Source organism: Cricetulus griseus, chromosome X, assembly GCF_003668045.3.
Source record: "Cricetulus griseus strain 17A/GY chromosome X, alternate assembly CriGri-PICRH-1.0, whole genome shotgun sequence".
In the NCBI taxonomy this organism is placed as follows: Eukaryota; Metazoa; Chordata; class Mammalia; order Rodentia; family Cricetidae; genus Cricetulus; species Cricetulus griseus.
Window position 1 is genome coordinate 2,203,078 of NC_048604.1, and position 23,725 is coordinate 2,226,802.

Consider the following 23,725-nt stretch of genomic DNA (forward strand, 5'->3'; position numbering starts at 1 on the left):
CTGGAGTTACAGGTGGCTGTGAGCTTCCCAATATGGGGACTGGGAAGCAAAGTGAGCATCACTAGAAGAGTCAGCCTGGAGTAAAGCAGAGCACAGGAGGGGAGGAAGGGACTCTGGAAGAAAAGGGTATATAGGAGTCATGATAAGAGGCAGGAATAGAAGGTAAGGGTGGCAGGTTGACATGGAGCAGTTTTAGAGCATGCTCAATGGCTTGACAGAACCACAGGAGTAAGTGAGACAGTAGAAGATGGGGGTGGGGCACACTGTACAAGATAGATGCTGTTCTCCAGAGCCCTTCAGGATACTTCTCCAGGAAGTTGATCAGTTCTAATTCCCTAAATCTCACAACCTAGCAGTGTTGAAAAAGTTCAAGCAGTCTGTCTGGGAAGGTTTGGATGAATAATATCAATTTCAATGAGGAGGTAGGGGCCTAGGACCAATATGTGAAGAATATCTAAGGGATAGAGTAAGAGGCCAGGAGCTTGGAAAGAAGCTACCACGGACACCAGGAAAGTGCAGGTGATGGAAGTTCAAGAGAGAGTCTATTGTCTTCAAGGGGAGGGAGTGGATTTCCTAGAGGTCCTTATGTGGAAGGGGCTTTCTGTCAACCAAGCAGAACCAAGAGGGCACTAGGCAAGGTCATCTAGCCTGGGAACTCAAGCTAAGCTCAGCTGAGGTCCAGAGCCTACTTATCGTTTGAGCACACATTAAAGTTGTGGGATAACACTGGGAGGAATTCTGGAAATTGGGGAATTGGTGCAGGTGGCAGAAGGCCTGCCAAAAGCAGGAAGATGCCCATACAGGGAAGCACAGGGCCAGACTGCCAGGGAACAAGGATAATGGAAGCTTCTCAGTTTATCATAGCCTTGCCAGCTCATGTCTCTAGGCCCCCAGGGACAGGGGACCTCAAAAAGTGGCCTAAAGGCCAGGTCAACTAACTTGTCCTTCCTCATGCTGATCTGTCCCTGTATAGTATAAAACTGATTGCTTTGCTTCTAGGTCTTCTGACATGGGTACACATGCATCTGGAAATGTGTGCTCCCTACTTACCTGGGGCTGTGGAAAAAAACCAAGGACAGATTGCTCAGCAGAGCTATGGTCTGTGCCTGAGTCACAGAGGAACAGGGCCTGGTAAATGGAAGCTCTGTAACTCCACAGTTTTGAGTGCCATGGCTGGAGTGGGCAGTATAGTACCTTTCTGCTAGGGACCCAGGGCCATAAGAAAGCTGGACTCTCTAAAATCCTCTGGTTCTATGCATTACTGTCCCCAGGGACAGGGCTACACTTTCTGGAGAGCCTACCCTGCTCCACCCCATCCAGAATCCTCTGTCCCTGGCTGTCATTTTGAGTCCTATCCCTATCTCCTCAAGAGACTTCCACTTTGGAATTTTGGATGCCCCACCCCCACAATTTTCCCTATGGAAGTCCAGGATTGACCAGCAGGCAGATGAAGAAGCAAGAACAGAAACATAGAAGGAAGTTGTCTCATCATCTCTGGACACTGGAATCATGGCTGCCCTACCTTTTTTGTCTTTCTTCTCCTCCTCCTCTCCACCAGCTCCAAGCAATGTAAAGATGATGCCTGTCTGGGAGTTCACACCAACAGCTGTTACCACCATTCTTCCAGAACCTTCCATGACATGAGTGCCTGGCATAGAAACACAGAGGAACTAAGACAGATTTGCACAGCCTGGTAGGATATACTCAAAACCCATAGGCTGGCTCTCAGAGTTTCCCTGAGGCAGGTATTTGTGCCACTGAAGTCACTGCAGCTGTTGGCCCCTATATCTGGACTGCACCTGTTTCCAGGCTTGCTGTTGTGGGAATGACCCAGAGGACCATAGACTGGTAGGTCTTTGTTGTAAGTGTAGAGTGAGTCACTCACATAGCCCACCTGGGGGCCTCTGGTCCTTCCTGTCCAGTTTCATATTACATTTCCCATTAAAGTAAAAGTGGGCTGAATGAGAACCTCCTAAAAAAGGAACAAAGCACACATGGAGTCATCTGGAGGGAGCACAATAACGATCCCAGAAAGCCCTCCTCTTGGGATGTCCCATCCACGATATCAAAGGCCCTCTTAGCAGAGAAGGCCCATTTCTTTGTCCTGTGGCTGGAGCCACACCACCAGGCCTTCAGTGACCTGTTCTGGTGTGGGTAGAATTCTCAGACTCCTCAACAAGAAGGGCTATTTAGGGAGACCCTAGTTAAGGCAAGTCCAGCAGGATGGCTTGGCTGGGGATGCTGAGCTAGGCTCTCAAGGTTACCTTACATTGGGTTGGTTGAGAAGGTGATCCTTACCTGAGAGCAGCATAGGATCTTTGTCTGCTGATTTCCGCACATGGTCCGACTCGCCAGTCAGGGAGCTCTCGTCAATCTTGAGGTCATTGCCTTGGATGAGCACACCATCGGCAGGCAGAAGGTCTCCTATAGGCCATCTCCAGTCAAAATTGGAGGCTATGGGTCCATGGAAACTCCCCACCCTGACTTACTCCCTCCTTTCCCAGAGGAGGTCCTGTTTTTCAGCTTCTTCCTTTGAGGGAGATCATCCACATCTAACCATGCTGTCCAACTCTCAAGGAACAGGGATGGCACTTGTATCTTATAGTAGTAGGAGGCTAAGGCCACCCTGCTTCCTGTGGGCACTGTTGTGTCTCAAACTCCTTTTCTGCCTCTAATCACACCCCCTATGCTCCAATCTTAGGCCCCTGTGGGTAACGGACAACTGGGTGAACAGTCTGAGCTGGGGAGGTTCCTCTGGCTCACCATTCTCAGAAATGATATTCAGGCATTTTTGGCAGGGTGGATGAAGATGGGCACACTTACCGTATTTGACCTGGGCAATGTCCCCCACCACCAGTGCTGCCACTGGGACCTGGAGGAGCTGCCCATTTCGGATGACAGTAAACTTCTGCTCCTGCTCAATACGACTCTGAAGACCTCGGAACTGCTTTTCCTTGCTCCAGTCATTGAAGGCCGTGACCAGCACGACACAGATGACAGACAGTAGGATGGCAGCCCCCTCGATCCAGCCAGCTTCAGCCTCTCCCTCATCCTCTGCCCCACCAGACACATTGCCACAGGCTGTGTCCAAGGATGAAGGAGAACATAAAGGAAGGAGACATGAAATCATGGGAGCCAAGAGCTGGGACCCCTCCTTCTAGCCCAGAGCCTCACCCCTCACCTTCACTTTCCTCTCCTGGTGGTGCATAGAAGGAGAGGCCAAGAGAGACGATGGCAGCCACCTCCAAGATGATGAGAGTCACATCCTGCAGGGCTTCCCACACCAGCTGCAGGAAGGTCTTGGGCTGCTTGGGGGGGATGAAGTTCTGCCCATAGATCTGCCTGCGTTTCTCCAAGTCATTGGTGTTGTCTGCCAGGCCTACACAGCATCACAGGAAAGTGGCAGAAGCACAAAAGAAGGTGGCACAGGATAACCCTTGGTACCATAAGTATCCCTGACTAAGCTGCTGTTGCTGCTGCAAGAGTGCTCCTTGCGGCTCTCTGACTAAAGCCTACCTCTTTGGAACTCTGGAGTGGATGCTTACAGAAGGTAGAGTTGTACAGGCCTGGTACCATAAGCCTTTATGCAGACCCAGTACTAAGCATAGGGGATCAAGCACAGCCCTTACACGGAGTACCCAGTCTGAGAAAGGAATTGTAGCCCAGGAAAGGGGGTTATCATTTTCCTGATGTACTTATAAGACAACAGTCCTAGGGAAGGAGGCCTTGGAACTGAGGATGTCTCAATTGCTGAAACACTAGCCCACACCATGTACCTTCCATGTTTGTTGTTACTTTCATTCTAAGCTATCTTTGAGGGATGCTTGCTGGGAAGTGATAACACCAGACACAGGAAAGGGCATCAAGGACCCAGGAGGACACTGTGTGGCCAAGTGTAGCTGAGACAGGAGCAGAACAGAGCACCCAATGGCTCCCTGGGTTGAGGGTGTGTAGGGAGTTGAACCAATATCTAAGTGACTTCAGTACATTTGTGGAAAGGTTACCAATCAAGGGGATACAGGTAATATTAGCCCAGTTTCACCCAAGTGACAAATAATTGGCCAGGGCCTTCACCAAAGTGATCAGACAAGCTGTCTGTCTCCTAACACCTAGATTCCATGTTTCTCTCAGAGTTCTGGTCACTAGGCCCCACACAGGCCTGAAAGATGTGACTGTGTTCAAGTTACTGGTACCTTGAAAATGAGGCAGCCTCTGGACCTTGGCCACCTCACCCTATGGCCTACTGTATCCAAAGAGATGCAGGGCTACCCAGCCTAACCCACACAAGGGGCAAGGTACAGGAGAACCAGGGACTAGGGATATGGATGTGTCCAGAAGCATAGTTGTTGCGGAAGACAGAGCAATGTCTTCTGGACATGGATGGAGGCCTACTTTCTAGAAGTTTCCTGGGGAAGGACTAGAGAGAATAAGTGTGAGAGCAAGTTCTTATGTCCAGAGACCTACATAAGGAGACTGTCTTATGAAGAGAAGCGGGGGAGGGGGGACTGCTCAGGAAGGTGGAAGTATGGGACCTACAGGAAGAAGCAAAGACAGACGTCTGTGGCATCTCACAGCTAAATGTAGACTGGGAACTGATCCTCTAGGTTGTGCAGGGAGGCTATCCTACAGTGACGAAGGAGGAACTCTGTTTACCATCTCCAAAGGAGGCTGCTGAGGCTGGAGTTTAAAAGGACCAGCACCAAGAATGGACAACAGAGTTCCACAGAGGCTGAGCTACCATGACACAGAGTTGAAGAGAGGATGACCCAAGGTCTGGTGCCCATAGTGCCCAGGAAGTGCCCAGACAAATGGCCCCCTTTACCTAACACCTTCTTAGAGATTGGTTTTGGGGCCAAACATAAGCTCTGGGCTGGGGACTGCATGAACATGGTGGCTTCCACCCAGAACTACCCTGCAAAATTCAGTGGCCAGCCTCCTGAGGAGCTCCATGGTCTGCTTTGGTCTCACAGTGACTCCTCATTCAATTCTGTCACTTGTCATCTCTGAGGATGAGATATAGGGATGTCTAAGGCTAAGGAGACTGCCAGTGGTTCATGCAGAGACCGAGGAGAGGAAATGAAAGGGAAGGAAGTTCTAGTATAGGCCCTCTCACTACTAACATGAGACCCTTCAATCTGTGCAGAGTCCAGGGGCAGAGAAGGTCTTAACTCGTGGCTCCAGGGCCCTGGAGGTAACCTCCATATAGATCTCAGGCAAGTGAGAAATTGCCACACCTTTGTCCTTGACTGGCAAACTTGTCTGCAGGCTGATTCTCCCCAGGTTCACCCAGGACTCCAGTGCTATACCCCAAAGGGACCAGCTCCATGCTGACACCTAGTGGATGGATGGCAGCTTGAAGCTCGCACCAGAATCATTGGCATGTCTTTTACCACCTGCTGAAGGAGCTGAGTGGTGAGCAAAAGGGCCATCCAGTCCATGGAGCATGCACAGCAGGCTGGGTTTAGGAGGGCTCATAAGACCAAGCCTCAGATTGTTCACCAATAAGGAAGTGCTGACAGTGGGCCTTCTGCAGAGAACCAGGGTGCAGCTTGAATGAAGTGGAAGGAGTGACAACAGCTAAAGTTGCAACCAGCATAGCCTTGGCATGTCCACACCATCTAGCCACATGGTGTCCTTCCCACCCAGAATGGATGCAGCTGTCCCTGCCTTTCTCTCCCTGGCCTCATTGAGCCTGGGCTGGGCTGGCAGCTCATATTTCTGCTGTGGCCAAAGACCTCTTTCTGAAGGCTCACAGCTTTCCCAGTAGGATGTCTGGGAGACCTCAACCTCTGTGGTAGCAGTGGTGGGGGTAGGAATCAAGCTGAGAAGGCCCAGCCTTTTTTCCAGATTGAGCCTTTTCTCCTTCAGCTGCAGGAGCTATGACAGATGCAACATTTCAAGGGATGGGTTAGAGCTCCTAGACACTCAGAGTCCATATTGCCCTTGGCCTGGAGCCCCCAGAGAGGGGAAGTGACCCATTCTAGCTTCTAGAAAGCCTGAGTTCCATGGCACCATGTGATTCTGCTTCCTGACTATCCCACTTCACATGCCCAGATTGTTCCCAGGGTCAGTGAGGCCCTTAGTCCCTTTTCCCCAGGAGCACACTCCTTTCTCCTCCTCTGCCTTGTCCTTGGCCTTGGATCATCCTTGCTACTGCAGTAATGCTCCCCCATCCCCTTTCCCTGAAACTGGCAGTTGCCTTCAGATTGACCCTGAAGCTGTGGCCTTTCTGTAGGGTTGGGAGTCCCAACAGCTGCTACGATTGCCATGGTACCATGTGTGTGTGTGTGTGTGTGTGTGTGTGTGTGTGTGTGTGTGTGTGTGTGTGTGTCTGTTAAAGAAGGCAGCCGTGGCCCCTCTGGTTCTAAGCATATCTAACCTAGCAGGTCCAAGACATGGGGACAGAGGCTGGGTGGTTGTCATGGACACAGATGGGCTGTTTGCCCAGAGCAGAGGCCAGATGCCATCAGAATTGGATTAGGATCACATTGTGTTGGCTCCCAGCTAATCTGCCTCCTTCTTCTTTTGGCTGCCCGTGGAGAGCAGACAAGATGGGTAGGGTGCAGAGCCCCCTAACCAGCCTACCCCAAGGTTTCTCACCAGCAGGTAGGACCTTCTTCAGGATGGGTTCTGGAATCCTTCTGAATCTCTAAAGAGGCCGAGAGATTAGTGAATTGGTACAATAACTGCCAAACTCCTACCCACCAACATACCACATACCTACCTGGCCCCCTTGTCCTCTGTCAATCCCTTGTGGATACAGTTAAGTCTGCCCCTTCCACTAAGAATGCCTAATGAGGAGCCTGCCTGCTCAAGGGAGTAAATGGGGAGTGAAAATCACTTGCTCCTGGCCCCAGACAGTTGGGCCTTAGGAGCTTAGGGGGAAGGGCTGGTCCCTGGGCTGCCATAGGGACCTAGGGTCTCAAGGGTATGTCAGGGGTTGAGCCACTCACCTGGGCACTTGCCTTTCTCCATGCCCACCCCATTTACAGGAACCAGATGAGCTTTGAAGCTCCATGGCAGAATCGGGCAGGTTCCCAGGGGCCTTGACATTTTTAATATTTAACAAGGCCTGACAGGCAGAGGGAAGAACTGCCAGCCGAAGCCCATCTGCTTCCTTTGATCTGGGAGAGGCCAGAGCCCTTGTGGCTAAATGGCCCTCTACTCCAGCCTTCTCAGAGGCCCCAAGTCCTCAGGGGGGGGGTGGTGGATGGACAAGGAGGAGGACGGAAAGAGATCCTTTGGCATGAAGCCCAGCCATCTGCCCTGACAGAATGCTGCTTCAGGCTGGTTATGTGTGTGTGGTAGGCAGGGTGAATAGGCTATCCATGGGTTCAACATTTCTATAGCTCAGTTCAGGAAGATCCAGATGACCCAGGGAGGCCACCATACCTGAAGTTCTTAACCTGGCCCATGGGCCTACCTTCTCCTATCTCTAATGCTCCCTTGGGCCCATGCACCACTTACAATGGACAGATGATGCTTTCTTCAACCCACTTGGGGCAAGGCTAGAGTATGAGCATCTGGTGTGTACCCTGGAGTCTCTGAATGGGGGCAAGGGCAGAACAAGGAGGCTTGAGGTGATGAACATAAGTGTTGCAACCAAAAGACTGATTTAGAAAGAAGAATGGGCAAGACCTGGTGATGAGTGAGATGGGGAACCAGGATCAGGAGGAACCCGGGTGGTGGCCAGGACTTGCAGGACTGAGTGGGCCAAAATGCCACCACTGAGATGGGTGACTGATAAAATCAATTATCACTGCTGGGAAGTAGGCCTGTCATCAGGTTGGGATAGCTCCAGCAATCCTACCAGGCCAGTGTCAGATGAGCCAGAAAAGGTTCCAGCTCTTGAAATCTGGGGATAGATTTGGATCTTTGGTGATCTGGTCTCACAGCTGACCCCAGCATCAGGGAGTTGAGGACCCAAGATGATACTCAGACCTCCACTTTAGATCTTCTAGAGGATTCTCACCATGTTTCTTCTCCAGAGGCTGACTTGCACTGCCTCAAGCTTTATCTGTGGCTGCTGTCACTTATTTTGTGTGTGTGTGTGTGTGTGTGTGTGTGTGTGTGTGTGTGTGTGTGTTCATATGTTCATGACCAAATGTCAATGTCATGCATCTTTCTCAGTTGGTCTCCACCTAATTGTTTGTGACAGAGTCTTTCACTGAAATTAGAGTTCACTGATTGGCTAGACTGGATGATATACAAGCCCCATGGATTCTCCTATCTCTGCTTCCTTGGTGCTGTGATTACAGAAACATACTTCATGATCAGCTTTTTACATGGGTGCTGAAACCCCAAATGCATGCCCTCATGTTTGCACAGCAAGTACTTCACCTACTGAACAACCACCTCAGTCCCAATCACTGCCACTGCTAATGGTACAATGTGACTTTGGCTCCTACTTTTTGTCTGCTGTTCCTACAAGACTCAAATTTCTCTGTGCATCCTTATGTGACCCCTCCCTTCCTATAGAGAGGACTCCCACACACTGCACTGCCCCCTTTTCTTCTGATTCCTCTTAACTGAGCCCAGGTTTATGCACATGAAGTCCAAATATGTAGCCAGAGACCATGGTTTCCTCCTCCTTTGGTAGGAGACATTTGACACTGCTCTGTTTCTTGAAAAGAAGTCCAGGGTTTCCATTTAGACCTTCCAACTTTAGTGGTTCTCTTCTGCCCTTCCTTCTCTTTTCCTCTTGTGTGGTGGAAAGTGATCACAGAGGTGTGGAGGAGTGCTCAACTCACAACCTCAGAATTTAGTTGCTCAGAGAATGACAATTTCCACCTGCACAAGGTACCATTTAGTCAAGACCAAGTGACTGAGCAGAGGGTAACAATTAGAATCTCTGTTTCTGTGTCCTCCAAGGTCAACTGGGCCTTACCTTCACAGAGCCATTCAAGGCAGTTATAGTAGCAGCATCATGGGTAAGGCAGACCCTGAGTTCCTAGGATATCCCTTTCCCTGCCCAACCTGATGGACTTACCCTCAGTAGGCGAGGTCTTCAGCCTCCTGCACAGCCCACTGACGTCTCCATAGGCTTCCTGAATCTTCTGCAGTGCCTCGGCACCTCGGAGCTCCATGAGGCTGCGTAGCTCTGCTAGTGTGCACCCGAAGCCACCTACATGGGGCACTTCCCGCTGTTGCTGGGGCTTGGGGTGGAACTCGATGGAACTGTTCGCCATGTCACCCATCCTGTCTGTCAGGCCTTTTCACAGGTGCAGCTTTGACTCAGTTGCAGCTAGGGACAGGTGGCCACCTAAGATCCCAGTGCTGAGGTGAGGCAAGGTGGTGGTGGGAAAGAGGCTAAGTGTGAACACCTGGGGAGAAGGAGGCACAAAGAAGCCAAGGGACTGTTCAGACAAAATGAAGGTCCAGAGTTCTGGGAGTATTGTACCCATCTTCATTTAGTGTACTCCATGATTCACAAATGCCAAATTGACCTCCCAGGTCTCATCTGCTAGACCAGCCCCACTAGTCTTGCCTATTATGAGCCCAGAGCTAGAGGGTTTGTTAGTTGAGGAAGCAGGGAGTGGTGAGACCCTTCTGCCACCAGGGCCAGCCAGCTCTCACTGCCTTCTCTCTAAACCACTTGAAAACCCATTTCGAAGTAAGGCAATACATTTGGGGTCATCAGTAGCTGCTCTTGTTTCATATGCACAAGAGATCATTGCCCACAACCAGCTTCTTGCTTAACACTCCCACCTTACTTCCTATTCTTGCCTGAGCAAGACTTGCTAAGTGCCACTGCCATGTTTTAAATCCCCAGAAGTCCTCAGTGACTCAGGCCTGGGCTGGGCAGGGCTCTAGGGGATAGACTGAGCCATGGAAAGGGACAGCTGCACTACTTTTGAAGATTGAGTGTGCAGGGTGTTTCTGCAACCATCAGGGTACCTGGGGGTGGGAGGAGGCCTAGTGGCAGAAAAAAAGGGTGAGGGACGGAAGGAGGTAAAGAGGAATGGACAGATAAAAGAGGGTAACAATAAAGGGAATCAAAACAGAGGGACTGGGATAGTACACACAGGGAAAGTCTAAAGCAACCACAGGTCACTAGTAACTCTGATGGCAATGGAACTAAGGTGTTCATTTCCTTTCTGAAAACATCCAGCCATGTGGTGGTGGCACATGCCTTTAATCCCAGAACTCGAGAGGCAGAGGCAGGCAGATCTCTGTGAGTTCGAGGCCAGTCTGATCTACAGAGTGAGTTCCAGGACAGCCAGAACTACACAAAAGAACCCTGTCTCAAAAAAACCCCAAATCCCAAACAAACAAAAAACCATCCAGACCACTGCCAGGTCATAGCACCTTCCTCTTTCATAGGGCTTCCTGAGTCCATTATCTTTCTGTCCTTTGCAGCAGTCTGTTATCTTTCTATCCTCACCTGCCCCTTGTAATTGACATCTGCAGCCTTCTTGGGGTCTGACAGTGGGGCCATTCTCTTGTTGGACCTGTTCTTCTCCTGCATTTGTCCTCCTAGAACTAAGTTATTCTCAGAATACAAGGCTTTGGCCTTTGTATCAGTAAACAATCCTCCTGGCAACATGCTTGTCTGGACTAGTCCTCTCACTTTTGGGCAAAACTCCTGGCTCAGAACAATCCTCTCAAAAATCAGAACTCAGATATTCTTCTAGGTTTCTGGTCTAGAACCACCCAGGGAAAAACAATAACCCAGAGCCAAGAAGAAAGGGGAAAAAGCCCTCATGTAGCTAAAATAGTGGTTAACTCCATGGCTTTCACTCGAAGGAGGGCCCAGTGGGTTTGATCCTTTGAGCCCTATGGGGTGCCATGAACTGAGAATATCACATCTAGAGGAAGAACAGAGGCATTGGATGGGGGGGGGGCGGTCAATGAAACATTCTCACACATGCTCCAAACACAGAGACTTCAGCTCTCAAGAAAAAGTGTGCGTGCCTATCTGCAAGGTCTGGTGGACAGGATGGGGGACACTTATAAAATGTCCATCCCAGTTGGTCACCATTTCACAATTTGGGCACCGGAGTGTTAACTATTTCTTCACTTTCTACATGGACCAGCTTTCACTTCTGGAAGATGTGGGGTGACTTCCCCATCTTCTCTCAATGCTGTGTACCAGTTTTTCCAGCTGGTTACCTAAAAAAAAAACATTTCTTGGGCATCTATTACATGGTAGGCACTGACTTTTTGTGCTAGAGGTTGACAAAACTAAACCAATAGCTTTTCTCTGTGTGGCTAAGCTATAGAAACAAGGTTTGGTTCAGAGGCCCAAATCCCTGGGATTTCAGGAAGGACAAAGGGAAGAAAAGACTGAAAGGGAAAGAAACAGCTAAGCAAGGCTGGGGTAGGGGCAGAGACTGCGGCCCTTCTGCTTGATTGAGCAGCAGCATCTGGAAGCATGGGCTGGGGATGGCAGGGGCAAGCAGTAGGACCTCAAGAAGCTGGGTAGAATGTACTCCTTCCACTGGCGCTCTGTGAATTTGCCATTCCAACCACCTGGAAGGGGGTGACAAATATCACTCTCTTGTCACTGCAAGAAGCCAAGGTTTGGTTAAGGGAAATGACAGAGCCAGAGGAAATTGAGACTACCTCAAGGTAGCCGTGTTAGCTTTCCACTGATACCTGCCTTCCCCAATCCCTACCCCAAGTGACCTTGGCTTAGGATGGTGTACTGACTACCTGAGGGTGCTCTTCCTCCCCTATTCTCTCTGACCATAGCACCATTGTTCTCAGAAGTCCCAGTGCATAAGCAGTTGGATGTAGCTGTCAGGTTTGAGTTCTGTCCTCTACTTCTGCCACCGCCAGCATGCTGGCTGCTGGAGAAGATGAATGGGTCTGGTTTGTCAGGGTAGACACTATCTTCAGCAAGCACACCCCCCACCATGAGTCAGCTTCTTAGGCTCTAGTCAGGCAAGGCTTCTAGGAAAGGCCAGATCAACAGGGTTATAAGTACCCAGGTATTGGCAAATGACATGGGAGGGTCCTCATTGGCTCTCGGGCCCTTTCAGCCCTTGTGGAGGGGTGGTCAATACTTGCCTCAGGCTCAGATGCTCTCATAAGCAAGGGCTCAGTACTACATTCACTCACCCCATGCTTGAAGCCCCAGGGCTTGAGCTGAAAACCTGCATGTCCCAAACTGAGTTGCCTGAAGACTCCATAGTGACTCTTTGGGAAAGGGAATCCAGAGGATTTTGCTCCTTGGAAACCCATTAATCTTTTCAGCCATTCTTCCCACATGGAAGGAAATAAGGTTGCTCTTAGGCTTGGGGTGTGAAGTGAAAAGCCTATTGGGTGAGCTCTGAGATGGGTGCATGTTCTTCAGAGTAGGTAGGTACCTGTATGTCACTACTACAGTCACCCAGACCCAGGAGTCCTGGAGGAGGCCATGGCTTCCCTAATGTTACTGAAGCATTTTGTCATCCACTCTTCCTCCCTGTCCATAATCTGTAGTGTAGAGCTACTCCTGATTTTGGAATGTTGTCATCGCTGAAGATTTGGTGCCTCATAGTTACAACCCTGGGTAGGGAGGTAAAGCCACTGATTTGTTAAGGTTAAGCCATGCTACCTCCCTGTAGCCCAAGGGACTGGTGGAGCTCATTGCACCCCTGCTCCTGTGTGACTGTCCTGGAGTCAATTTGTCCCCTCCACCTCAGTATTACTGAACACCCTAACTGCCAGTTGTGGCTAGCTCCCTTTTCCCCATTTCCCACTAAGCAAACCTGACACCCTGTCTGGCAGGAGAGAGATCTGCCCTGCAGGCTAGCAACTGGTGGTCATGCTGCCCTGAAATCCCCTTTCCCTGGCTTAGGCATCACCACTCCCAGGAAACTCTAACTATAATCCATGATTGGTTCTACCACACACTGTTTCAATCTCCAGGACCAATCAAGAAGACCAAATTCCTTCAAAGCACTTTCCAGCTCCGCCTCTGTCCTTGGCCTGTTCCCCATGCCCCATACCAGCCTACACCAGTTGCCATCACTCACTTTACCAGAGACCATCTCTGAACTCCAACAACACATCCTTCTCTCTCATCACCACCCACTGGCATCCAATGGCTTCCATTAGTCATAGTTCCTGTGGACCATTCTCTAAAATGTATCTACCAGTTAGTTTTCTAGTCATAATTAATTGCTGCTGAGCCCAAGATCCCATGATCCATTCCTACTTCCCAGAGCTGGGTACAGCCATGAACAGAAGTAACTTTCCCTGCATCCTTAACTTTTTGAGACACATTGTTGATCACTGAGTTGCCAAAGTACACTGAGTGGTCTATCCCAGATGGTGATGGGGCTGAGTGGGGGCCTAGTCCACAGAGAAGGAGCTTAGAGCTCTGGAAGGTGTCAGCACTATCCTGGATAGCATGAAGCCAATAGGGGTGGATACTCATACTTTCCTCTTCTTCATTCACTCAACAGGCCACAGTTCAGATAGAAGGCATCAGTTAAGGGGAGGCCCCCTTAGAGTGACTCTTGGCTGTTGTAGAGAGAAGAGGGGATCATCCCTGGGTTGTCTGTAAACCTGGATGATGGCCTCCTCCAGTTTTAATCAGGACAGCAGCCATCACTGAAATGGCCAAAAACAGAAGTGACTGGCCCTATCAGTTCTGCAGGACTGATAGAGTTTCCGTCCTGGGCTGGCTGCTGAGAACAGCCTGTAGGCATCAAAAGGGCAGGGAATGTACCATTTCTGTGCTCTTTCATGTTTCAGACCTTAATTGGCTTAATTGAATTGAGAACCTCCTCAGAGAGGCACTTGGACCTTCTGGTATTTGCTCCATCCTGGCACAAATTGGCCAACATCATGAGGTAGAGAGAGCAGAAACCTTCATTGAGTTCCCTGGCTTAGCTCACCCTCACTGTTTGACTATCGACAGGTTGCTAACCTTAGGAGATAGTAGGGATGTTGATAACACAAGTCCAGACCCATCACCCAGATGCCTTCTGGAGTCTTCCTTCTAGTGAGACCTGGACACTTTAGTCCTTCAGATCCAAGTGGAGCACCTATTCTTCTATTGAGTCAAATCTGCTTGACCAGAAGACAGGCTCTTCCTTCTTGGTGTCCTCTTCCAACCTCTCTCCCTCTCCCTCTCCTTTCCCCTCTTCTCTCTTTCCCTCCGTCTCCCCCATCTCCCCTCCTTCTTCTCTCTCTCACCACCTTAAATGGGCTCTCTGCCAGCTCCTTAAACTTAATATATGTGTGCTTCCCCTGACCCTAGACAGACCTTGCCCTTCAGAAAGCTGTGTAGTTCCTGAGGGAAGGACCCTCTGCTTTTAGGGTTCCTCTAGTGACACTACTCTTAACACTGAACTTTGAGTTGTCAATGTCCGTGGGATAACAATACCTACACTATCCACCAATCCTTGTTACAGTTCACTGTGCACAATATCTGTTTCACACAGGGGGAATTAGGGTTCAGATAGGACCAGAGACCTCAGGTATCAAGTGCTTGTTTGATGGCTGGAGGTGAGTCTTAGCCGCCTATGCTAGGACAGCTTGTCGCTACTCTGAGCAGCTTCCCTAGCACATTAAGACGGAACCCTTTTCTTTTTTTTTTGCTCTGTGGGGCTGCTTATGTTCAGAAGGGTCTAGGAAAAGAGAGCAAGTCCACTGCCATCTTCCATGCCAGAACTAAAAAAAAAAAACATTAAAATCCATTACACTATGAAGTTAGAAACAGTCCAGAACTCCCTTCTCCCAGCACCAGTCAACTCCATGGGGACACATGTCCCATATTAGTGGTGGGGCATCTGGCCACCAAGAGCTCCCACTCTTCCTGGGGTAGACACAGCTGGATACCAGCACCTTGCAGGCCAAAAAGTCCCAGTCCCAAGTTGTTTCCTTGTTTCAGGGCCCTGGGAGACAACAATAGTCACCCTGCACAAATCCAGTGTATGGCGCCTGGGCTTGCCAGTGTCCTGGTGCTAGAGCCAGGTCCAGGACCTAAGGGAACAGTCCATCTGGATGGACAGGAGGCAGAAGCCTGGGATAATCTGGCATACAATTCTACCTAGGGCCCCTTTACCACCCACTAGTATTTCCCTATGAACTCACCAAGTTAGGACTCTCCTTCCAGACACGACTACTCAGTGTGACTCACTGTGGGTTCCTTGAATTAATAGGTCCTGGCCACTCTCTATCTCCAGGCACCTGGAAAACACCGGCTTGCCCATGTACTGGAGAGAACAGAGCCAGGAGCAGGAGCAGAGGCCTAACCCCTGCCTTATAGTCATACATCCCAACCACACTTGCATACTGGGTGGGGCGTGGGGCCCAGCTAGGGAGCAGGTGGGGAGAATTCTGGTCTGGGAGGAGGGTATCTTGAAGGGCAGCTGGCTGTCCATTCCTGAGTCTAACATGATGGGGCAGATATAAGCTTGGCTTGGAGCCCTGGGAGTGCTGCTTTAACCCTTGATTTCCTACATTTTCCCTCTCAGCACAGAGTTCTTGTCTTTTGGTCTAATTTAGTTCTGTCCCTCAGCTTGATGCACCTTGGTGACCACCCAAGGACAAAACATGCATTGGCCAGAGAGAGGGAGGGAAGGAGCCAGGCAGAGAACAGCCTCATTAATATTTCAGAGACACTGTCACTGCAGCTCTTGGGCCCTCCCAGACCCACCACTTTTGCTAGTAGAGAGAGGAGGATGGGAAAAGAGAAGGAAATAAAACTGAGAAAACAGATTTAAAGGGAGAGCCCCTCCCCACTCCATTCTGTCCTCCCCCTGTTCCTGGTACAATCTGTGCACACTCTGTTGTTGCTGCCTTGTTGCTGCTGCTGCTGCTGCTGCTGCAGAATAGCTCTAAGCCCAGAATGGTTTTGGGCAAAAACAATAACAACAAAAGAGGGTCAATTGTCACCATGGTACACCCTCCATGCTCGCTCACCCACCTGCCTGAAGTCTTGCCCTTGCAGGCAGGTATACCAGGGGCACCTGGAGAATTGCTGATGGCTGTTAGCATGGCCATGGGGACCCTGCTTATTCTACAGAAAGACAAGTGCACATAGGAAAAGCAGAAGTCCTCGCTGAGGCTACAGCCAAGGAATATGGATCTCAGAAAAACCCACATCCAGAATCATGGGCTTGGTAGGGATTCAGACATTGTTTAATTTTACCCTTGCTTGTCGTAGGTCAACACCAAACTGATGGCCAGTTACTTTAGTCTCACCTAGGGCAGCCTACGCAAACCCTGCACGGTCCTCCTTACCTGGAGAACTGCCCAATCCAAAAGGAGGTTTGGGAGTTCCACCCAATCTAACACCCCTCAAGAAAATCCCATGCCAGCCAAGTTTGTGACTACATATCTGTTTGCTTTCAGAGGCTCTGGGAGGACCCTAAGCTCTCCAGTCAAAAGAGGCCTCAGGACAGAATGATAGATACTGTAAACACAATGCAACACACCATGCAGTTTTTTAAAAAAATTCAGCACCATATTATAGCATCTCCTCATCTCTTAAAAGTAGGAAGTAGGGACCCACAGAAACTTGTATAACCATGTTCACAAAAACATTACTCACTATAGTCAAAATGTGGAAGCAGCCCAATGTCTATACATGGACGACTGAACAAACAGAGTGGTGTCCTTACATTTGCATATAATGGAACATCAGTCAGCTTTTAAAATGCAGGGAATTCCCATAATGCTATAATGTAGTTGACATAAATGGACACCCTGTCTGGCTGTACTTCAGGGAGGTCCTGAGAGTCACTAGTCTTACAGAGAAAGGCAGTGAGATGACAGGTGCTGAGGGCTGGGGATAGGATGAAGAGCTAGTGTTTCGTGAGGTTGCACTGAAGTTCTGGAGATGGATGGTGCTGATGGCGGTACAACAGTGAGTATGTGGGGGCGGTCTTTCAAGTCTTTTGGCTCTAATGGTGGATATGCCCTGTTTTGTGTTGTGTGTGTGTGTGTGTGTGTGTGTGTGTGTGTGTGTGTGTGTGTGTGTATGTATGTATGTATGTATGTATGTATGTTCTATAATGCCAAAAGGAAACAAGCCCAAACAGCCACCTTTCTCATTTGTGTCCAAAGTTGTAGATAGGGAGTCTGAGTGGTCTCCTGTGGTGTCCTAAGTCATATTGTCTCACTCCCTGGGCAGGTCAAATCAGTGGTCTATTCCTCTCAGGTAGAAATGAGCTTTTAGAGAGACTCCTCTCAGGGAAATGTCAACCTAAGTAGCCCTTTCCCCATGTGCCCTACTCACATCCCACAGCTTCTATGTCCCCATCCCTGTTACTTGCTGTCTGCTTCTACCATTATTGCCCAACTACTTGGACCACTTTTGTTTCTATCTTGTGTTGCTAGGGGCAGACCCCCTGGTCCAAGCATTCTAAACTACTGGTCTGCCATTGTCACACCCCAAATTGCCCTCTTGCTTGGAAATGGTTGGAGCAGGCATGTACTCCCTTTCTTGTAGCTACTGGCAGAACTTCCTCAGAAGGGATGTTCTAATCACTTGGGGGAAAGCCTGGCCTCAATATGGGTGAATTCTGTATGCAAAATATGACTTTGGAAGCAGATCCTAGTGGTCAAGGCCTGTAATTACAGATATGTAGCAGGCTGACATGGAAGGATTTAAAGTTCAAGGCCTGACGGGGCAGTAGAATGAATTCATGGCCAGCCTGGCTAATGGGACTCTGTCTCAAAATAAAAATAAAAATAAAAATAAAAATAAAATAAAAGGAGGGCTGACGTGGTGGTTTGAAAATGGCCCTCAAAGGTAGTGGCACTATTAGGAGGTGTGGTTTTGTTGGAGTAGATAAGGCCTTTGGGGGGTAAGTGTGTCACTGTGGAGGTGGGTTTTGAGGTCTCATGTATGCTCAAGATATGCCCAGTGTCTCAGTTCACTTCCTGTTGCATTTGGATCAAGATTTAGAACCCTCAGCTTCTTCTCCAGCACCATGTCTGCCTGCATGCTGCCATGTCACACCATACTGATAATGGACTAAACTTCTGAAAATGTAAGCTACCCCAATTAAATGTTTTTCCTTTATAAGAGTTGATGTGGTCATCGTATCTCTTCACAGCAATAGAAACCCTAACTAAGACAGCTGGGGACATAGTTTCATGGTAGAGCTCTTACTTATCCATTCTGAGGTCCCAAGTTCAACCCTCCAGTGCCAAAATGGCTTTGGGAGGTGCTAAGGAAACCTAGAATGTTCTGGAAGAGATTTTATATAATATTTTTCTAGCTAGATTCTTGCTGTCCAGTCAGTGACTGTATTTTTTATTCCCTTGCAGCTACATATGACTATGTTATTACACTTTGGCCAACTGGATATAAACAGAAATGACAGGGACAACTTCAAGGTTCAAGATGAGGCATGAAAGAGAAGGGACATGTTTTCCCCTACTCTTTTGCCTGATGGAAATCATGGTGTGAGGATCATGTGGTAACAGTTATCTTGTGCCATCTTGCACATGGGTCTATGTGTATCATATAGGAGTCTACATCTCTGTATATTAAAAAGCCATCATAGCAGCCACAGGTTGTGCAGCTAGACTTCCCTGTGAGCCAGGAACTAACTTCTTTGTTGACAAAGCTGTTGTTATTCCTGATCTTCACTAAAGAGGATAACTCTGTAACCTGAAGAAATTAGACATACAGGGTGAAGAACTAGAGCCTCCACCTTTACTATGTGCCCAATTTACGCCTGGTTATGGGAAGTTAGGAGGCTTTCCAAACTTTTCAGGATCTGCCATATCTCACACTTTCATGGGTTCCCTGTAGTATGTGACCGTCTGTAGCCTAGCTTCATCTTACCTGTATTATTTAATACTGTCCTAGATGTTCTAGTCAAAGCAGAGGGGAGAAGACAGGACCATAAGAGACAAAAGGTCAATCCTATCATATGCAAGCTAAGCCAGATGGGATGTGCTGAGTACTGTGCACCAAGGCATTGTGGGAATGATTATGATTGCTCTGCACAGTGAGGCTCTATGTCAAGGGATGGGGACGCCTATTGTGCAGTAGAGGCATCTAAGGAATAGAGATTGAGGTGCTTAATCAGGGTCATATTGCCAGCAAGGAGTAGAGGCTGATGTAAAGTTGGGTAATTTGGCTTCAGAGGATTCTGTATGGATCTTTGGCTAAGTGACTGCCCAGAATATCCAAGAAAGCAAAGGACACCTGATTAGAACCAATTCAAAGAGTTAATAAAGTGCCTGGATAGGCTCAAGCACTGGCTGCAGAGTCACTCAGCTTATCTGGGAACAGGACTTCATTTTTCTTTGCTGAGTTGGTATGCACCCAGTGCAGATCTTTAGGGGGCTTGGTCCATTTCTCTGGAGACTTCCTCCTGCCCATTAGGCCAGGGAAAATAAAGCAGGGCAAGCAAGGCTCTTTGTTCAGTCTGTCAGTTCTGCTTCATATGTCTTTCCCAAGCCTTCCATCTCTGTCTATCCTGAAGCTGACATTAGCCAGACCCCAGGCTCCACTGCTGAAGCCAGAACATCCTGCTTGGCCTCAGGTGGGCCTCCCAGGATGTTTTCCATTTTAGGGGCCATTCCTGTGCCTGCTTGGATCCCACATTTCTCTGGAGTCCCTAGAATATTTTTTTGTAGGATGAGTCAACATACCCACACAAGTGGTTTTTACAGTGCTGTATGGTCCTGGGTTACAAAGGGAAGCTAGAAACTCCCTTCTGGCTAGGGCCATGCAGTGTGGTTACTGGGTTCATGACTACATGGAGAAAGGGGACACTCATTTGTTTTCTGCCAGAGAAGGCAGAAGCTGAAAAAGGAGAGAGCTAGGGAGCAGGAGCTGGAGAAGCTGATGGGCAGGAAGCATAATGACACTAATTATCCAATTAAGGCGAGCTGTGCAGGCAGAGAGCTGCATTGCAGCAGGAGCCAAGCCAGGTCTGCGCCCCGCCCCCGCACATGTCTTGCACACGCAGGTCCCCACTTCCCTCCTGTCCTGAAGCACAGACAGCTGGGCTACCCTGTGGTCTTTAGAGGGGCAAGGAGACCGAAAGCCACTATGGGTAGCCTCTATGAAAGCCTCCTGCCTAGGAGGCAGCAGGTTCTAATCCTCCAGCCCTTCATATCCCGAAAACTCCCTGCTGGAAGGAGGGACATCCAAGTCTCCCAGCTCTGCTGGCTACTGGGGTACCAGTCCAATCCCAGAGTCAGCTTAACAACCGGAAATAGCCAAGGCCTAAACAGGTAATTAAGGAAATTATAGACAGCTGGAAGCCATTGGGGCCATGCTGAGTCCTTCCAGCCAGGACAAGCAGGGAGTAGATAAGAAAACTACCAGGACGTTCCTCTTTGGGGAAACAAGCCCCATGTATGGGGGTTTGTTTCTGGAAGTAGGTTAAAGTCCTTGGGCCAACAGGCAGAGGCAGGGGTAGGAGGAATTCACTGGTGTCAAGGTCAGGAGCTGGAGCTGTAGGAGTCCCAAATGCTCATAAAGTAGTCTTTTTGGACCCTTTGGTTACTTAGCTTACTCACCCAGAGGACCAATCACATGTGGGAAAGGAGCTGTAAAGAAATAGGCTTGCCACTGTGTGGAATTCTGAGGCCACAGGGGTCTCAAAGCTACCTTTCTTCCCGTCGAAAAACCCTTGACCATGGTATTCTTAGCAGAGAAGAGGGCAAGTGTTCTGGGGATAGAAAAGACTAGAGATGGGAATCAACTATCATTGCTACCTCTCCGACCCAGAGGCAAAGACTCAGCACATTCAGGTCTCAGCATCCCTTCCCCAGGTTGTCCTAAACTGCTGCCTGATGTCAAATGTAACAAAGAAAGAAAAGTTCAGTGGCTCATAGTGGCCCTGAGAAAGGATGCCTCAGAAATTGCAGCACAGGGAGGGTCACCTGAAAGTCTGCTAGCTATGCACAGCTCCAACATCCTTACGAACCCCAACTGGCTGTGACAGCAGGACCTGAAGGTTGCCCAGGGCCTAACTGCCACCAGGATCATATGGACTGAGCTTTGTACCATAAAGGTCATGCAGTGTCCATGGGGTGGCCTGGGAGGGGCTGGGTCCTGAAAAAAACCCCTTTCACATTAGGGTACAGGAGCACTACTAAGTCAGGGGTCCAAGTGCACCCCTAGCAGGTCACAGAGGCCATCAGGGGCCCAACGTAGGCCCTCCTCTAGGTTCCCCCCACTTGCCCAGTAGATACCCATGGATAGATACCCTGTGAGACTGAGAGCTGGGAGAGGGAGTTATAGATAGTAAGACTGCAAAACGCTTCTCCTTGGGTAGACATGTAGAGTTTCTTCCACTAGTCCTCTAAAGTGACTCCAATGATGCTATGGTTCTGCTTCCTCTATGGAAGGGTGGCAGGGAACACAGAGCCATGCCTGGACTCACATGCCCAGACAGCCCAATGGACCTCCCAAGGGTCATCAGTCCAAGGATCCTAAGCAGCCACCCCTGGGCCAGCCCTGTCTCCTTCCTGGACTCCCCCAAATAGAATGTTGTGGCTATTCTTGCTCCGCTCCCTAGGATAGGTAGGACCTTTTGCAAACAAAGATCCAGCCAATGTTCATTGAGCTGGGAGCCAATGATTAATGGGCTACAAAGCAGACTAGATTGTGTGGGAGAAGTGCTTAGGATAGAGTTGTTCTGTTCGTGTGCCATATATACCCCCTTGCCTTGTTTTCTGCACTAGGTTCCAGACTCACTCCTGGAAGTCCCCACGAATCGGGGACCTTGGACCAGCTGTTCCTGGGTCACAGTCATCCCTTCCAGATCCATAACTCCAAGCCAACATGTAGTGTGTCTGGTCCAATATTGTACTGGGAGAAATGGAGCTGAAGCTAATCGGGATAGGAAAGAACCCTTGTGCCTGAACAGTTTGAGGCCTGAGATGTGACACAGAACCTTAGCTCTGCCATGGAAATGGAACTGTGCTCTGAAAACACCAAATGGTTTCAGCAGGGCTGACCTAAGCTGGAGCATGAACTGCTCCCTTCTCTGTCATGTCCCATCATGGTCCTGGCTATCCATCCATTCACACTTTGCTTCAGTAGTATTTAGTCAATCTCAACATATAACCTGGATCTGGCTTATGTCAAAATACCAGAGTGCAAATAATTCTGAGTTCTGGGATAGTCCAGGGGCTAACAAGGTTCAGAAAGAGAAAACGGGTGGCTCATTCTCAAGTACTTTTATTCAGAGAAACAACGAGGCCAGCGGCCACCATTCATCAGCTGGAAAGGAATGACCACAGAGCCTTTTCCATCTCTCCTTTTCCTTGATTCTCTCCTTGCTTTCCTATTTGTTTATTCAGGAAGCTCTATTTGTGCTTTTGTTGTCCAGGAACTCCAATGATACTAGTGGGTATATTAATGGAGGGTTATTTTCAGGGGAAGATGAAAGATCCAATATAAATTCTTCAAGGAACAAGTGACTTGATAAAGGAAATGGGGACCTGTGGCCAGCAACCTGGATGAGGGGACACATTGCTTTCTCATCTCATAGTCCTGAAAATGCATTCCTTTTGGATTAAATGAGGTTCAGTAACTACAGCTCAAGGGCCAAATCCATCAAAATGTGCTTGTGAATAAAGTTTTATCATACACATTCATTTTATATGATCTGTGTTTGTGTTCCATAAAGAGCATGGTAGCTGGGATAGAGACCATGTATTCTGCAAAATGGAAAATGTTTACCATCTGACACTTTACCAAAGAAGATGCTGACCCATGGATTACAGACTTAAATATTTCCCTAGCTGTGGGATCACATACTTGTAATTCCAGCTATTGAAAAGGCTGAGGCCAAAAGGACTGCAAGTTCAAGGCCAACCCGGGCAATAAATTAAAACTCTAAATTAAAAAGAATAATGAAAGATGTGGGTGTAGCTCAGTGGGAGCATGCCCAAGGCCCTGGCATCAATCCCTAGTATAGAAAGAAAAAAAATTAAACATCTTAAGAAATATAACTACGGGCTAGAGAGATGGCTCAGGTGTTAAGAGCCCTGGCTGCTCTTCGGGAAGTCCTGAGTTCAATTCCCAGCAACCACATGGTGGCTCACAGCCATCTGTAAAGAGATTTGGTGCCCTCTTGTGGCATGCAGGTATACATACATGCAGAGCATTCATACAGAAAAAATAAATAAAATATTTTAAAAAAGAAATACAAGTACAAAAGAGGACAGAGAACAAGCCTAGAATTTATAGTTCTTGGAATTTTGTAAAGAGATCATGTAATGAGGCTGAAAAGATGGCTCAGCAGTTACAAGCACTGGCTGCTCTTTGCTGCTCTTAGAGGACCTGGGTTCAGTTCCCAGCACTCACATGGAGGCTGGCAACCATCTGTAATTCCAGTTCCAGGGGATTTGACACCATCTCTGGCTCCCTTCAGCACCAGACATATATGTAAGGAAAACATATACACATAAAATAAAAAATGTTAATTAAATAGAAGAGATTCTGTAAGCCTAGAATCCGCGTAAGATATAAACAAAGTGTTTATCTTATGTGCTGAAAAAAATCAAAAGGCAAAGGATCAAGAGGTTAAAATGTTTTGCAGCAAATATATCACACCATTATTTCCCTTGTATAAATTAATTCTTTTGATTCAAACACATAGGAAAAACATAGAAAACCTTGGTAAACAAAAGTTGATACCAGGCATTTTACTAAAAATCAAAATAGATCCAATTTAGAAACTTGTAGAAATGTTTACCCTCAATGGCAATTAAGTGAAGACAAAACAAAATAGATGTTTTCTGACCTAGATACCTATGGCAGCTTGTTTGACTGGAATACCTAAAGCTGGCAAGGCCACAG

The 23,725-nt window shown here is 48.5% G+C and overlaps 1 protein-coding gene across 6 annotated transcripts in view; it reads right to left on the minus strand.

Moving 5' to 3' along the window:
• Positions 1 to 9,197, minus strand: part of Atp2b3 (ATPase plasma membrane Ca2+ transporting 3) — a 46,169-nt gene extending 36,972 nt beyond the window's left edge. For 5 of the 6 annotated variants that reach the window (XM_035450069.1, XM_035450068.1, XM_035450066.1 and 2 more), the window contains exons 1-5: positions 8,990 to 9,197; positions 3,182 to 3,379; positions 2,824 to 3,081; positions 2,299 to 2,424; positions 1,523 to 1,648 (exon numbers count right to left, since the gene is read on the minus strand). In XM_035450069.1, coding sequence (XP_035305960.1) covers positions 1,523 to 1,648; positions 2,299 to 2,424; positions 2,824 to 3,081; positions 3,182 to 3,379; positions 8,990 to 9,197 — 916 coding nt within the window. Of the gene's footprint in view, positions 1 to 1,502; positions 1,649 to 2,298; positions 2,425 to 2,823; positions 3,082 to 3,181; positions 3,380 to 8,989 lie in introns of all 6 variants that reach the window. The other variant, XM_035450067.1, reaches the window with a different exon arrangement.
• Positions 9,198 to 23,725: the final 14,528 nt, after the last annotated feature.